Source organism: Palaemon carinicauda, chromosome 22 (assembly GCF_036898095.1).
Source record: "Palaemon carinicauda isolate YSFRI2023 chromosome 22, ASM3689809v2, whole genome shotgun sequence".
NCBI lineage: Eukaryota > Metazoa > Arthropoda > Malacostraca > Decapoda > Palaemonidae > Palaemon > Palaemon carinicauda.
In genome coordinates, this window is record NC_090746.1 from 87,663,889 (window position 1) to 87,681,656 (window position 17,768).

Sequence of the window (17,768 nt, forward strand, 5' to 3'; positions counted from 1 at the left end):
ATAAAGCTTCCTGAATAGCGAAGGCTAAACTCTAGAGCAAATACATCACCAAATCGTGAACAATAACTCCAGAATTAACAGCGTATCCAAGTAGGTCTAGCCGGAGGCACGACAGAGGAAAAATTGAGTTCTTGTTGACAAGAAGTACTTGAGTACCTGCTCACAGATGGCGCTGTTGTGTACACCCCCACCTGTATAGCGATCGCTGGCGTATCCCGACCGTAGATTTCTGTCGGGCAACAGAGTTGACAGCTACATGATCATCGGGTAAGATTAATATTGAAAAACAAATTTTCAAGAACAGTAAAAACATTAAAATAAATAATTCCTATATAAACTAAAAAAACTTTAACCCTTTTACCCCAAGGCTATTTGGAAATTTCCAACCCTTAACCCCCAGGGGGTTATTTTTTTCCCAGCACATTTTGCAGTATATTTTTTTTAAATTGCTCTAACAGCCTTAATTTTTGTCATACAGAGGTCAGGTTGGTCTCATTCTCTTGGAAAATGCCTGAATTTTCTCAAAAAAAATATCAAAAATATGAAAAAAAAAATTTTTATAGCATTTTTTTGCAAGGACGTACCGGTACGTCCATGGGGGTAAAGGGATGGCTTTTGTGAAACGTACCAGTATGTCCTTTGGGGGTAAAAGGGTTAACAAAACAAAAGGAAGAGAAATTGGATAGAAAATACCCCCCCCCCCAAGCCATACTCTCCCTCCTCCATATTAAGCTGCCAAAGAATTATCTAGTTAATGAGAAGGGAATATTAGTTTTGGATAGTATCAAATGATTTTGCCCATGATGATTGTAAACTACTCGATCACTGAAGTTGTGTACATATCACATTATTGGGGTTACTAAAATTAATCTTGTCTAGAGGTGATTATAGAGTAGATAGATTTTGGTTTAAAATTCATATTCATTTCTTACTTCTGAATAGAAGCTGATTAATAAACTTCCTAGGCAGAGGAAAGGTGATACATAAATAACTTCATCCAAAAATCTATGCCTCACAAATCTAGTCAATATCTTTCTTTACTTTACTCAAACCAATATCCTAAACAAATAAAATATGGAAAATATAAAAGGAGAGCCTCACTAACCTGTTAATGCATGCCCATACCACAATCTCTATGAAGTCTCTCTTTTTTCCAATTCATTTCAAAATTGTTTGTAGAATGCATGTCAAGGTGATCACTCTAGTTTCACAAGATTACTAAATCACATTTCTAGATTCTCATGTGGCTCACCCAAAAAGACTGTTCCTTGCTGTTTCATGTTTAAACTACGCCCAAATTTTGTCTATGACACATGCACCTAACATTTAAAGAGTCTAGCACTCAATTAGAGATAATTTACTATACAGTTATTATAAGATCATTTTTTTAATTTATTGATTAATGTCGAACCTTCCCCCACAGATACCATTCGGAAATGTTGAATGCTAAATATTTCTAATGAATTCTTTTAAAACCTGTCAGTAAGCATCATCATCATATACCATTAGAAACTAAAATAATTTAATGCAATATATTTGGAGCAATGCCAGTCTAAAGGTGGACAGCTAGTAAAGAAGAGACCAGTGGAAACACATGAAACCTAAATACCAGAAAATAAAGTAGCAAAGAATCTTTAGTAATGTATCATTTATTGTGTGGCATGAAAGGCACCCTGTAGGTGATGCCCTCTTTGTGAAGTAGCAGCAGAAGCTTTAATCATTTCAGAAGTTAATAACATATCAAAAGATACTCTTGTGAGGCCAGCGGAAATGGCTCAACCCACAATAGGGTAGAAGATTAATTACTGGAACTAGAAAAAAATGTATGTATTTTCTTTAGTCCATAATCCTTCAACAAAGCAGATGCATTAATCACACCTGGTGATGAAATTTTCACTGATGAAGGCTCCTCAATATTTAACAACACAAGATTTGAATACATTAGCATAGTGTCCTCTATTAAATGTATACCTCTCCAATGCATTTAATGCAATTATCTTTACAATAAATAATATGCTACACTGCTAATTATATTTGTTACAAAGAAAAATTTGGGTAAAATAGAAAAATTATGGGCAAAAAATAAAAATAAAAAATAATGTACATGAAGTATTTTTCCTCACTTCAGAAACAGTAAACTAATTTCTTACATATATTCCATTTCATGAACTCTTACCTGAAGTATGTGAGATATAACAGTCCGCTGATCTTGTGATGTGTCATTGTGAGTATTTGGGGAATCTGGGTGACAGATCTGATGCAGTAATCGTTGAGCCTGAAAACCAAATACCAACAAATGACTAGTTATACCTGCAATATTACAATATTTTACTTAAAGCTGGTTATTGTAAATTTAATTATAATTATGTACAAAGAAACTAAAGTTTGTCTAAACTTGAAAAACACCAGGTAGTCCTTTCATAATAGGCCTATTGTAGATGCCCAAACATCTACCATTTATATGAATCTCACCTGATGTTCATATTTATTCTTACTCGAAGCTAGCTAATTGATAATTTCCATCTTATAAATTCCAAATTTACCATTTATTTCCTCTTCCATGGTCTATCTCCCCCATATTGAATTTCCCCCACATGATGATGTGTGGCAATGAGCAATGTTTGAAGAAAGCCAGTGAGCATTCGGAAGTATACTTCATGGTTCTTGATTCCAATTTAGATTTTCCTTAAGAGTGCTTATTAGATTTAGCTTAATCAGGAACACTTTTTTCCAGATTTGATATAAGCTTTTAGTATAGTTTCAGTATTGTGATATAAAGCGTGGGCAACTATGTGCTTCAGTAGATGTTTGAATGTATGACCTTAATAGCCAATAATAGAAAAATGTTAGGTTTATGCCATGTAATCAATTACAGTGCTTTGCCATTTACTTTATAAAACGTCTGACAAACCACCTGCCCACTTTTCTAATGCATCCAAACTTCACAGAACATAACAAAGACCTTCATCTTAGTTCAATCATAACATTGTGTAAATCACAATTCTTTTTCAATAGACATCTCTTGGATGCTTGTAATGTTTTTATTTTCTTTCTTGCTTTATTTTAAGGCTTGCTTTTCTGGTCCCATAATGCAGGGAACCCTACTCTCTATAGGACCTTAAAAGTCATTTTATTATATGCACTTCAAGCCATTCAGCATTTCACACCACATTGCTCGTTTATTGTCAAATCCACACTATCGAAGCACTTAAAAGAACAAGAAAGTCTTCAGTTTCCTCTTGAAAGCCTTGATATCTTCAGTCTTTAGGATGTCTAGCGGGAGCTTATTGTATAGTCTCGGGGCCGCATACAGTAGACATATATCTAGCTTCCAATAATTTGAAATCATCTCTAACTATTCCCATGTCAACACGATTTGTTAGCTGCTCAATATGTGGCAAGTATCTTAGATATTTTGGACATCCGGTTCTGATAACTTAAGGGGTTATTGCACATATTTTTGACTCGACTCTTGCTTTAATAGGCAGCCAGTGTAAATCAATTAGTGTAGGCGGGATCCTTTCTCGGGGTGGGACAATTCTTATCAGTCTTGCTCCTCTGTTTATTATATTTTGTAGTTTCTTGAGTTGCACCTTTGGTAAATTGTGGTAGATAGAGTTAAAGTAGACAATCTTGGTAATAACACAGTTTATCATGTTTCTTTACAGAATGTTCATCCAGGTACTTCTTTATAAAAGCAATCTTTTTAAGATGATAGCCAGCAGTTTTTACTACATTATTTATTTGGGGATTGAAAGACAAGTTACAGTCAAGAGATACTCCTAGATCGCAAACCTTACTATATATCAGGGCAACGTAGTGACGTTTATTTGAATATCACCCAAGTTTCTTTGGCCGTTTTTCTTTCCGACCACCCTAAACTTACTTTATTTCTATTTAATTTTAGTTGTTTGTCTTCCATTCCTTAACACTGGTAAAATTTTGGTTTAGAGTTTCAGTAGCGCAGTGTACATCATTTATAGAAAAGTAAAATTGTGTATCATCTGTAGTACTATCAATAGACCAATAGTTTAGATACAGAATAAGACTAGGCACAGTACACTCCCCTGAGGTACCTCTCTGTTTAATAGCTCATATGATGAATTAGAGTTTCCAACTTGTACACAGTAGTTTCTGTCAATTAAGTAGTCTTTTAGGTATTCAAAAGCTAGATCTTCAACATTCTCGACCGTACATCATCTAGTAGTAGTTCGGGCACAACTTTATCAATAGCAGCACTAAGATCAAGTATTATTAAAATACCACACTTGTTTTCATTCATCATTTCCAGCATATCATTAACAATAGAACAGATAGGAGGCATCTCCGTAGAGTATAATATTCTGTAAGCAGACTGGTTGTCTGGCAAAGCTTGTATTTCTTCTAAGTGACTAATTAGTTGTTCAAGAATTACATATTCTAATCTGATGTTGAATGATTGTAAATGACCTAGTTATATTTTCTATTTTGTTTTTAAAGAATTCTAGAAAACTATTTGCTAATTACCTGTCACTGTACCCCTCTGGTAGCTTTTTTCATTTACATTTCCAACTATACCATTTAGGAGATGATATAACTTATTTATGTCTGTTGCTACTTTGCAGGTCTTTCTCTTATAGTATTTTTTATTTCCTTCTTTGTAGGTAATTAGAGGTTTTTAGTTCACCTGTTCTGGATCCCTTAGCATAAAATGTAGGTGCCAAGGTACATGACAAGACAAATTTGGATCTTTATGCATTTCCACCGTTTGGCATGATTCAGCGTGTGATAAAAAAGTTCAAGATGTCTTCAAACAGCAAGATGATACCAATAGCCCTATTCTAGCCAGAAAGAAAATTGTTCATGGATCTGTGGTCCGTTGTCAGAGTATCCAAGAATATCCCCATACAAAGCCTATCTGCTCAGATATCCTATTTCTAAGGTGATTCATCCAAACTCACCCATGCTACATCTAACCACATTGAGACTACCTACTGTATTCTCAGTAAAAAGCATTCTTACGGCCCTATTTTACACTTCATTTAAGAATCTAACCAGTTCCATGAAATTCACATAGCAAGTTAGCACTATTGTGTAGGTCAGTGCAAAAGGATTCACTACTATAAAATATCCCAAAGTAAGAAATATTGTTACCCTCTCGGTACTTAGAATTTTCATACCCAGTTTTGCTTATTGATTAAAAATGTTATTTTGATAATAAAATGTTATTTTCCTTAGTAAAATAAATTTTTGAATATACTTACCCGATGATCATGTAGCTGCAACTCTGTTGCTCGACAGAAAAAACCTACGGTCGGGATACGCCAGCGATCGCTATACAGGTGGGGGTGTACAACAACAGCGCCATCTGTCGAGTAGGTACTCAGGTACTTCTTGTCAACAAGAACCAATTTTCTCCTCGGTCCACTGGGTCTCTATGGGGAGGAAGGGAGGGTCCTTAAATTCATGATCATCGGGTAAGTATATTCAAAAATTTATTTTACTAAGGAAAATAACATTTTTCAATATTAATCTTACCCGATGATCATGTAGCTGATTCACACCCAGGGGGGTGGGTGGAGACCAGCATACATGTTAACATAAGAAGCTAAGTATCCCGTATTTCATTTTAACAGTTATTCAAAATAACAAACATAAAATAAATAAGTACCTGGTAAGGAAGACGACTTGAACAATTACTCTGCCTTTTTAAGTACGTCTTCCTTACTGAGCCTCGCGATCCTCATAGGATGCTGAGCGACTCCTAGGAGCTGAAGTATGAAGGGTTGCAACCCATACTAAAGGTCCTCATCAAAACCTCTAATCTAGGCGCTTCTCAAGAAATGATTTTGACCACCCGCCAAATCAAGTAGGATGCGAAAGGCTTCTTAGCCTTCCGGACAACCCAAAAATATTTCAAGAGAAAGATTAAAAAGGTTCTGGAATTAGGGAATTGTAGTGGTGGAGCCCCCACCACCACTGCACTCGTTGCTACGAATGGTCCCAGAGTGTAGCAGTTCTCGTAAAGAGACTGGACATTCTTAAGATAAAAGACGCGAACACTGATTTGCTTTTCCAATAGGTTGCGTCGAATATACTTTGCTGAGATCTATTTTGTTCAAAGGCCACGGAAGTTGTGACAGCTCTAACTTCGTGTGTCCTTACCTTCAGCCAAGCTTGGTCTTCCTCATTCAGAAGGGAATGAGCTTCTCGTATTAACAGTCTGATAAAAATAGGGTAAAGAATTCTCTGACATAGGCAAAGATGGATTCTTAACTGAACACCATAAAGCTTCAGACGGGCCTCTTAAAGGTTTTTAAAATAGAACTTAAGAGCTCTTACAGGACATAATACTCTTTCTAGTTCATTTCCAACCATATGATAAGTTTGGAATATCGAACGATATTGGTCAAGGCCGAGAAGGCAACTCGTGTTTGGCTAGAAAACCAAGTTGTAGGACATGTAGCCGTTTCGGATGAGAATCCGATGTTCCTGCTGAAGGCATGAATCTCACTGACTCTTTTAGCTGTGGTTAAGCATATCAGGAAAAGAGTCTTAAAGGTGAGATCTTTCAGGGAGGCTGATTGAAGTGGTTCGAACCTGTCTGACATAAGGAATCTTAGAACCACGTCTAAATTCCAACCAGGTGTAACCAAACGACGCTCCTTCGTGGTCTCAAAAGACTTAAGGAGGTCCTGTAGATCTTTATTGCTGGAAAGATCTAAGCCTCTGTGACGGAAGACTGATGCCAACATGCTACTGTAACCCTAGATAGTGGGAGCTGAAAGAGATCGTTCTTTCCTCAGATATAAGAGGAAGTCAGCTATTTGAGTTACAGAGGTACTGGTCGAGGATACGGATACTGACTTGCACCAGTTTCGGAAGATTTCCCACTTCAATTGGTAGACTCTAAGGGTGGATGTTTTCCTTGCTCTAGCAATCGCTCTGGTTGCCTCCTTCGAAAAACCTCTAGTTCTCGAGAGTCTTTCGATAGTCTGAAGGCAGTCAGACGAAGAGCGTGGAGGCCTTGGAGTACCTTCTTTACGCGTGGCAGACGTAGCAGGTCCACCCTTAGGGGAAGTGTTCTGGGAACGTCTACTAGCCATCGAAATACCTCGGTGAGTTATTCTCTCGCGGGCCAGAGGGAAGCAACTAGCGTCAACTTTGTCCCTTCGTGAGAGGCGAACTTCTGCAGTACCTTGTTGACAATCTAGAACGGAGGGAATGCATATAGATCTAGATGTGACCAATCTAGAAGAAAGGCATCTATATGAACTACTGCTGGGTACGGGATAGGTGAGCAAAGTATTGGGAGCCTCTTGGTCATCGAGGTTGCGAAGAGATCTATGGTTGGCTGGCCCCAGGTGGCCCAAAGTCTCTTGCATACATCCTTGTGGAGGGTCCAATATGTTGGAATTATTAGTCCCTTCCTACTGAGACAATCTGCTATGACATTCAAGTTGCCTTGGATGAACCTCGTTACTAGTGAAAAGTCTAGACCTGTTGAACAGGAGAGGAGGTCTCTTGCGAACTCGTACCATGTCAGAGAGTAGGTCCCTCCTTGCTTGGAGATGTACGTCAAAGCAGGGTGTTGTCCGTGTTCACCTCCACCACTTTGCCTTGAAGGAGAGACCTGAAGCTTTCCCAGGTCAGACGTACTGCCAGTAGCTTCTTGCAGTTGAAATGCATTGTCCTTTGACTCAAGTTCCATAATCCCGAGCATTCCCTACCGCCTAATGTCGCACCCCAGCCTACGTCCGATGCGTCCGAGAAGAGAACGTGGTTGGGAGTCTGAACAGTCAGGGGAAGACCCTTTCAAAGGTTGATAAAGTCCTTTCACCAAGTCAGACCAGACTTTATCTTTCCGGAAACCGGGATCGAGACCGCTTCTAGCGTCTTGTCCTTTTCCAGTGAAAAGCTAGATGATACAGAAGAGGACGGAGGTGTAGTCTTCCAAGTGACACAAATTGAACCACGGATGACAGTGTCCTAACCAGACTCATCCACAGCCTGACAGGGCAGTGTTCCTTCTTCAGCATCTTCTGGATGGATAACAGGGCTGGGGGTTGATCGTCTTGTTCAGCAATATCCTCATCAGAGGGTTCCTCATCTGAAACTGATGAGGAAACGGCAACAGAGTGGGCAACGTCTGACTCGCTGAATCCGGTCGCCCTGGTGGATGCGTGACGGAGCCGGACACAAGATCATGGTACTGCTGCACAGTCTGTGAACTGTCAACCATGGGGACGCGAGGAAGAACAGTGTCAACCCGAAACTGTCTAGACTGTCTGGGTTGTGCAGTCAACCCCCTACCGGGTTGCTGAGGTTGCCCCACTGCGTCACAACAAGTCACCTCTGCTGGTTGTTGAACGTCTTTCTAGTGACACACTGAACGTCCACAACCACCTCCGAGAGTCGCTTAACGTCAACGTGCGACTGGCAACCCACACTGGGTCGCACCGGAGGAGGAACCACCTCAACTGGCGGACGTGAGTAGGATACCTCAGCGTCAACAGGGCGTACAACCAACCGGTAGGAAGGTTGTTGGCTAGGAGGTTCTTCTCCGTAAAAAATCCTCTATCAAGGACACAAGCTTGGACTGCATGTCTTGCAACAAAGCCCATTAGGGTCTATGGGAGCAGGTGTGGCAACAGACGGGGTTAGCGACCGAAGCGGAACCATTTACCATCCCTGGAAGCCTTCTTATGCTTTAATTAAAGTCCATAGGAGGCTAAGCAGCTTAAGGCTCCTCTCCAAATGACAGAGTCCTCAAAGGAATATCAGAAGGAGGGAGAACAGCACTTTCTCATCTACAGGAACCATGTACGAGAAAAGCTAGGTTATCTCAGTGAGGGTCTCACTGGTGCCTAAGCAGCAGACCAGAAGGCAACGTTATGTAACTGCTTGACAGTCTGTGAACTGTCAAAAACTGAACTGTCAACCACAACAGGTGCGTGAGGACATACAGCACTGGTGCATTAGTAGCAGACCAGAAGGCCAATCATGTAACTGCTTGACAGTCTGTGAGCTGGCAACAACCAAAGCTGTGTGGGGAAGCCTCAACTCCTGACTGACTAGTCTGCTGCGGGCGAGTGGCGGTAACCACAGTGGGTTGCGGAGGCTGACACACCGTGTCAAAACACGGCAGCTTGTGGTAGCTCACGCACGGCAACGGAGTGCTCCGTGTGTCTGTGGGAGTCAGCATGCGTCTGGCAGGGTAGACTGCGCATGGGTGGAGGAGCTCTCACAACAAGAGTGTGGGAGCAGGAAGCCATGCTGGGCGCACAACCGTGGCAGGTTGTAGGCAAACGGGTGCATCGTCAACCTTCTCCGCAGTCGGAGTGTGGGAGCAGGCAACAACCAAAGCGGAGTGGTGGTGCGTGGTGGGGACTGCCGTGGGTTGCGGAAACTAACGCATCGCGTCAAAACACGGCAGCTTGACTCCACCTTCCCACTGCTGATGCGGTAGCTCACGCATGGTAACGGAGGGAGCCGCATGTGGGCTAACGTTAACATGCGTCTGGCAGGGTTGATTGCGCATCGGAGGTGGAGCTCTCCGCAGCCGGAGTGTGGGAGCAGGCAGCCTCAGCGTGAGCTGGGCGCACAACCGTGGTAGGTTGTAGGCTAACGAGAGCAGTGTAAACCTTCTCCGCACGAAACTCCTGCATAACCGCAGCTAACTGAGTCTGCATAGACTGCAGTAAAGACCACTTAGGGTCTACAAAAAACGGCAACAAACGGAGCTACTGTCCGTTGTGACTGAGGGTCTAAAACAGCTGGTGCGGCAACAGACGGAGTTACTGCCTGTTGCGGTACCACCTTGCCTCTCTTGGGAGGTGTGCAGTCGTCGGATGACTGCAGCGAGTCCGAACTGACCCAGTGGCTACACCTAGGCCGTTGGACTTGCGCGGAAGGGACCGACTTGCACTAAAAAGCTGCAAGATTTGGTCCATGGTTTCTACGAGAAACCTCTTCCGCAGACGAGGAATAAATGGGCTCTCTCGTCTTTGTGTGGGTGGGGCGATCTCACGTCGGCAACGTGTGTAGATACGCCCGAAACCACGGAGGGAAAAACGTCTGTTCGTCGATCAAGGCCTGTGGAACCCATAAGTCGTTCGACATTACTTCTCCCCTGGGCTTGGGAGCTTGTAAGAGGTCCCGGACTAGGTGAACAACTGGCACGAACAGACGAACCCTCGGACGCAACACTGTAACACTTTGCGCATATCACTTTATCACTTTTGATTTTCTGTTTGCACTATTTCACTGAAATCGAAACTTTAACTGATTTCTACCTGAAACACGCAATCCTATCCTTCATTAAAAGGTAGTAATTGCGAAAACAGTTTTACAATGCAACAGAAAAACATAAATAAAGATAAAGAATTCAGTGGCTGGAAAAGAGACTAAACACTAGATCAAATAAACTACGTTTACAATCTCTCACCGCATAAAGCCTGGGAACAAGAATAAAACTCTAGAAACGTTTTACCTTCTTCCCCTACAGCGACTAGGGAGAAGAGTAAAAAACGAATTCAGTGGCTGGAAAAGAGACTAAACACTAGATCAAATAAACTACGTTTACAATCTCTCACCGCCTAAAGCCTGGGAACAAGAATAAAACTCTAGAAACGTTTTACCTTCTTCCTCTACAGCGACTAGGGAGAAGAGTAAAAAAACGAGAACAACGTTACCCGCTTGAACGAAACGTTTATTCTCCTCTCTCTCCCTCCGTCTCTATCTCTCTCTCTCTTCCTCTTGACTTAGCACCTGAGAGAAGAGCCCAATTATATATCGTTAAAACATGTTATTGCTAAAAGGAAAAAACTGAAAGGTTTCCCAAATAAAAGTTCCTTTAAAATAGAATTTAAACCATTTAAGCTAAGAAAGAATGAACGAAACGCTAGAATCGGTTTACTCTTACTGCAACGTGAAACCGTGAAACACTCTCTCTCTATCGTAACGATAGAGCGCATGTTGAACGTTCTGAACGTCAACAACTGCGGAGACTAAAAAACTAAACGTTAGTTCATCTTTGAAAACAGTACGAGACTATCAAAGAAATTCTTTCATAAAACATTAAAATTAAAAAGTATTAAATTCTTAAAAGGTTAAATACGATATGACGGGCTCAATGTTAATTAACTTCGGTTCCAAGTAAGGACCGCCTACTATTAGGAAAGGTCGCATATAAACAAACATAAAAATTAATTTTTTATAAGTTTATAATAAATGGAAAGTTAATCGAAGAGGCCTATCAAGGCGGAGAGATATAAAATAAATAGATCTATAACTTGTTAAGCAAAATTACCAAAAACCTAAACACACTTCCGTCTAAGGGAAGGGTCGGCCATTTAAAAGTGAAAGAGAGTCCATACTCTCTTCGTCACCATAATTAAATCTATCGAAAACGAATTCAAGTTTGAAATGAAGATAAAACCCCTGCATAGCGAAAGCTCAAAACTGGAAAAGTGTACTTCACCAAATCGTTGTGAAAACAAATCCAGTTAGGGACGGCGTATTTAGTAGGTCCTGCCATTGGCACGACAGAGGAAAAATTGGTTCTTGTTGACAAGAAGTACCTGAGTACCTACTCGACAGATGGCGCTGTTGTTGTACACCCCCACCTGTATAGCGATCGCTGGCGTATCCCGACCGTAGGTTTTTTCTGTCGAGCAACAGAGTTGCAGCTACATGATCATCGGGTAAGATTAATATTGAAAAATAAATTTTTGAATATACTTACCCGGTGATTATAATAGCTGCAACTCTGTTGCTCGACAGAAAAACTCTACGGAAAAATTCGCCAGCGATCGCTACACAGGTTGCGGGTGTACTCAACAGCGCCATCTGTCGTTCAGATACCCAGTACTCATTGTAAACAAAGAACTCAATTTTCTCCTCGGTCCACTGTGTCTCTATTGGGGAGGAAGGGAGGGTCCTTTAATTTATAATCACCGGGTAAGTATATTCAAAAATTTATTTTATTATCGAAATAACATTTTTCAATATTTAACTTAGCCGGTGATTATAATAGCTGATTCACACCCAGGGGGGTGGATAGAGACCAGCAAAATATGTTTACATCATATGAGCTAAGAATTTTTATTTCATTTTAGAAGTTATCAAAATAACTAAACAAAATAAATAGGTACCTGGTAAGGAAGTCGACTTGAACAATTACTCTGCCTTTTTAAGTACGTCTTCCTTACGGAGCCTCGCGATCCTCTTAGGATGCTGAGCGACCCCTAGGAGCTGAAGTATCAAGGGTTGCAACCCATACAACAGGACCTCATCAAAACCTCTAATCTAGGCGCTTCTCAAGAAATGACTTTGACCACCCGCCAAATCAACTAGGATGCGAAAGGCTTCTTAGCCTTACGGACAACCCAAAAACAATAATAAAACATTTCAAGAGAAAGATTAAAAAGGTTATGGAATTAGGGAATTGTAGTGGTTGAGCCCTCACCCACTACTGCACTCGTTGCTACGAATGGTCCCAGAGTGTAGCAGTTCTCGTAAAGAGACTGGACATTCTTTAAGATAAAAAGACGCGAACACTGACTTGCTTTTCCAATAGGTTGCGTCGATTATACTTCGCAGAGATCTATTTTGTTTAAAGGCCACGGAAGTTGCGACAGCTCTAACTTCGTGTGTCCTTACCTTCAGCAAAGCTTGGTCTTCCTCATTCAGATGGGAATGAGCTTCTCGTATTAACAGTCTGATAAAATAGGATAAAGCATTCTTTGACATAGGCAAAGATGGTTTCTTAACTGAACACCATAAAGCTTCAGACGGGCCTCGTAAAGGTTTAGTTCGTTTTAAATAGAACTTAAGAGCTCTTACAGGGCATAAGACTCTTTCTAGTTCATTTCCAACCATACGATAAGCTTGGAATATCGAACGATTTTGGCCAAGGTCGAGAAGGCAGCTCGTTTTTGGCTAGAAAACCAAGTTGTAGAGAACATGTAGCCGTTTCAGATGAGAATCCGATGTTCTTGCTGAAGGCATGAATCTCACTGACTCTTTTAGCTGTGGCTAAGCATACCAGGAAAAGTGTCTTTAAGGTGAGATCTTTCAGGGAGGCTGATTGTAGCGGCTCGAACCTGTCTGACATAAGGAATCTTAGTACCACGTCTAAATTCCAACCAGGTGTAACCAAACGACGCTCCTTCGTGGTCTCAAAAGACTTAAGGAGGTCCTGTAGATCTTTATTGTTGGAAAGATCTAAGCCTCTGTGACGGAAGACTGATGCCAACATGCTTCTGTAACCCTTGATAGTGGGAGCTGAAAGAGATCGTTCTTTCCTCAGATATAAGAGGAAGTCAGCTATTTGAGTTACAGAGGTACTGGTCGAGGATACGGATACTGACTTGCACCAGTTTCGGAAGATTTCCCACTTCGATTGGTAGACTCTAAGAGTGGATGTTCTCCTTGCTCTAGCAATCGCTCTGGCTGCCTCCTTCGAAAAGCCTCTAGCTCTCGAGAGTCTTTCGATAGTCTGAAGGCAGTCAGACGAAGAGCGTGGAGGCCTTGGTGTACTTTCTTTACGTGTGGCTGACGTAGAAGGTCCACCCTTAGGGGAAGTGTTCTGGGAATGTCTACTAGCCATCGAAGTACCTCGGTGAACCATTCTCTCGCGGGCCAGAGGGGAGCAACTAGCGTCAACCTTGTCCCTTCGTGAGAGGCGAACTTCTGCAGTACCTTGTTGACAATCTTGAACGGAGGGAATGCATATAGATCTAGATGTGACCAATCTAGGAGAAAGGCATCTATATGAACTGCTGTTGGGTCCGGGATTGGTGAGCAAAATATTGGGAGCCTCTTGGTCATCGAGGTTGCGAAGAGATCTATGGTTGGCTGGCCCCAGGTGGCCCAAAGTCTCTTGCATACATCCTTGTGGAGGGTCCATTCTGTTGGAATTATTTGTCCCTTCCGACTGAGACAATCTGCCATGACATTCAAGTTGCCTTGGATGAACCTCGTTACTAGTGATATGTTTAGACCTTTTGACCAGGTGAGGAGGTCCCTTGCGATCTCGTACAACGTCAGAGAGTAGGTCCCTCCTTGCTTGGAGATGTACGCCAAAGCCGTGGTGTTGTCCGAGTTCACCTCCACCACTTTGCCTTGAAGGAGAGACCTGAAGCTTTTCCAGGCCAGACGTACTGCCAGTAGCTCCTTGCAGTTGAAATGCATTGTCCTTTGACTCGAGTTCCATATTCCCGAGCATTCCCGACCGTCTAATGTCGCACCCCAGCCTACGTCCGATGCGTCCGAGAAGAGAACGTGGTTGGGAGTCTGAACAGCCAGGGGAAGACCCTCTCTTAGGTTGATATTGTCCTTTCACCAAGTCAGACAAGACTTCATCTTTTCGGAAACCGGGATCGAGACCGCTTCTAGCGTCTTGTCCTTTTTCCAGTGAAAAGCTAGATGGTATTGAAGAGGACGGAGGTGTAGTCTTCCTAGTGACACAAATTGATCCACGGATGACAGCGTCCCTACCAGACTCATCCACAGCCTGACTGAGCAGCGTTCCTTCTTCAGCATCTTCTGGATGGATAGCAGGGCTGGGGGCTGATCGTCTTGTTGTTCAGCAACGTCCTCATCAGAGGGTTCCTCATCCGAAACTGATGAGGAAACGGCAACGGAGTGGGCAACGTCTGGCTCGCTGAATTCGGTCGCACTGGTGGATGCGTGACGGAGCCGGACGCAATATCATGGAACTGCTGCACAGTCTGTGAACTGTCAACAACCATGGGTGCGCGAGGAAGCACAGCGTCAACTCGAGACTGTCTAGACCGTCTGGGTTGTGCAGTCAACACCCTACCAGGTTGCTGAGGTTGACGCACTGCGTCAAAACAAGTCACCTCTGCTGGTTGTTGAACGTCCTGAACGTCAACAACCACCTCCGAGCGTCGCTTAACGTCAACGTGCGGCTGGCAACCCACACTGGGTCGCATCGGTGGAGGAACCACCTCAACTGGCAGACGCGAGTAGGTTACCTCAGCGTCAACAGGGCGCACAACCGACCGGTTGGAAGGTTGTTGGCCAGAAGGTTCTTCTCCGCATTTAAGTCCTCTATCAAGGACGCAAGCTTGGACTGCATGTCTTGCAGCAAAGCCCATTTAGGGTCTACGGGAGCAGGTGTGGCAACAGACGGGGTTAGCGACTGAGGCGGAACCGTTTACCATCCCTGAAAGCCTTGTTATGCGTGACATAATAGTACAGCAAAACTTCAAAGGCTCGACAACAGCTGTGAAGTTGACCTGTAAACAACTTGGAGCGTCTCCTGGCTAGGCGCCAAGGAGAGTCTACCAGAATTGAGAAGTCTATCTGGGCAGAGGCATGAACTCCCAAGCCGAGAACTTCTCTCGTGTCCTATCAGACTCTCGCTCTATAAACCAGTTTAAAAGAAGGGAAAGCAAAGGCTGTATCCCCCAAACTCCTCCTAGTGAAAAACCAGTCGCCTAGCCAACGTAACGCTCTCTAGGAGAGCGAGAGAGCACTAGCTTAAAAACAACGGCTTCGAAGTAGCTAGGCCTAGTGTAAGCTCTGATGTTAGGCGAACGAGGAGCAGCAGTTACAAAAAGATCCGGACGAAGATCCTTAAAAAAATCATCATGATTTAATTAAAGTCCATAGGAGGCTAAGCAGCTTTAGGCTCCTCTCCATCTGACAGAGTCCTCAAGGGAATATCAGTAGGAGGGAGAACAGCAACTTCCTCATCTACAGGAACCTTGTCCGATAAAAGCTGAGTCTCTCACTGGTGCATTAGTAGCGGACCAGAACGCAACGTCATGTAACTGCTTGACAGTCTGTGAACTGTCAACAACTGAACTGTCAACCACAACAGGTGCGTGAGGACGCACAGCGTCCACTCGAGACTGCTTTGACTGCCTAGACTGAGCAGTCAAAACAACTCTAGAATGCGGAGGTTGACGCACAGCGTCAAAACAAGTCAACTCCGATTGTTAGTGAACGTCTTGAACGTCAACAGGAGCATCAGCCAGTGGCCTAACGTCCAAATGCGGCTGAAAAACCACACGAGACTGCATCGAGTGTGGTTCTAAACAACCTGACTGACGTGACTAAGCTACGCCAACGTCAACAGTAAGCACAAAGGAACGTTAGGTTGGCTGAAAGCCAGGATATCGATGAGATAAACGGCTAGACTCAACGGACTAATCGGCAGAATAGTCTTCCATAAGGGAGGCAAGCATATACTGCATGTTTTGCCATACAACCCCTTAAGGATCAACGGAAATGGTTGTGGTAATAGACGAGGGTAACGTCTGTGACCGCAACACTTTGCCTACAAAAAAAGACTCTCGGAGTCTGTGTTACGCTTTTGTTAGGCGGCGAGCAGTTATCCGATGACTGCATAGGGTCAGAGCTGTCCTAATGGCTGTAACCAGGACGCTGGACCTGTCCTGAAAGGACTGACTTTCGCTTAAGGGCTTCGAAACCTTGTGACAGGTTTCTTATGCGAAAAGCCTACGGATGGCGAGGAGAAACAACGTCTCTCTCGTCTTATGGTAGGGGAGATCTTGGTAAGATACACCCGATACCATAGAGGGAAAACGTCTGTTCGTTGGTCAAGGCCTCTCGAACCCATAAGTCGTTTGACATTACTTCTCCCCTGGGCTTGGGAGCATGTAAGAGGTCCCGGACTAGGTGAACGACAGGCACGAACAGACGAACCCTCGGACGCAACACTGTAACACTTTGCGCCTCGGACGTAACACTGTAACACTTTTGCGCATAACACTTTATCACTTCGATTTTCTGTTTTGCACTTATTTCTACCTGAAACACGCAATTCTACCCTTCATTAAAAGGTAGTAATTGCGAAATTAGTCGTATAATGCAAGCTCATAATACCAGCAAAAAACAGAAAACATATTTTAAGATAAAAAGAAAAATCAGTGGCTGGGAAAGAGACTAAACACTAGTTCATATAACTACGTTTTCAATCTCTCACCGCACATAGCCTGGGGATGAGAATAAAAACCTAAAAACGTTTTATCCTTCCTCCCCGTACAGCGACTAGGGACGTGAGTAACACGAGAACAACGTTACCCGCTTGAACGGAACGTTTTCTCTCCTCTCTCTCCCTCCGTCTCTATCTCTCTCTCTCTTTCTCTCTTGATTTCGCACCTAAGAGAAGAGCCCAATTATATATCGTCAAAAAAAAAAAAAAACATGTTATTTGACTAAAGGAAAAAACTGAAAGGTTTTTCAAATAAAAAGTTCCTATAAATTAGAATTTAAAACATTTAAGCTAAGAAAGAATGAACAAAATGTCAGAATCGATTTACTCTTACTGCAAAGTGAAACCGTGATACACTCTCTCTCTATCGTAACGATAGAGCGCATGTTGAACGTCCTGAACGTCAACAACTGCGTAGCATAAAAAACTAAACGTTAGTTCATCTTTGAAAACAGTACGAAGACTATCAAAGAAATTCTTTCATAAAATATTACATTTAAAAAGTTTTAAATCCTTAGCTCTTTAAAAGCTAAAGACGATATAAAGGGCTCAACGTTGATTAACTTCGGTTTCCAAGTTAGGACCGCCTACTCTCAGGAAAGGTCTATATAAACAAAGCATTAAAATTTATTTTTATATGTTTATAAAAAAAGGAAAGTTAATCGAAGAGGCCTAATAAAGGCGGAGAGATATAAAATATATAGAGGAAAATCTATAACGTGATAAGATAATTACTAAAATCCTAAACACACTTCCGTCTAAGGGAAGGGTCGGCCATTTAAAAGTGAAAGAAAGTCCA

At 42.5% G+C, this 17,768-nt stretch overlaps 1 protein-coding gene across 5 annotated transcripts in view; it reads right to left on the reverse strand.

Annotated features, from left to right (window-relative positions):
• The window catches only part of kto (kohtalo), a 276,697-nt gene that overhangs the window by 106,259 nt on the left and 152,670 nt on the right, over nt 1-17,768 (reverse strand). For all 5 annotated transcript variants that reach the window (XM_068346482.1, XM_068346481.1, XM_068346480.1 and 2 more), the window contains exon 28: nt 2,177-2,275. In XM_068346482.1, the coding sequence (XP_068202583.1) occupies nt 2,177-2,275 (99 nt within the window). The remainder of the gene's footprint in view (nt 1-2,176; nt 2,276-17,768) is intronic.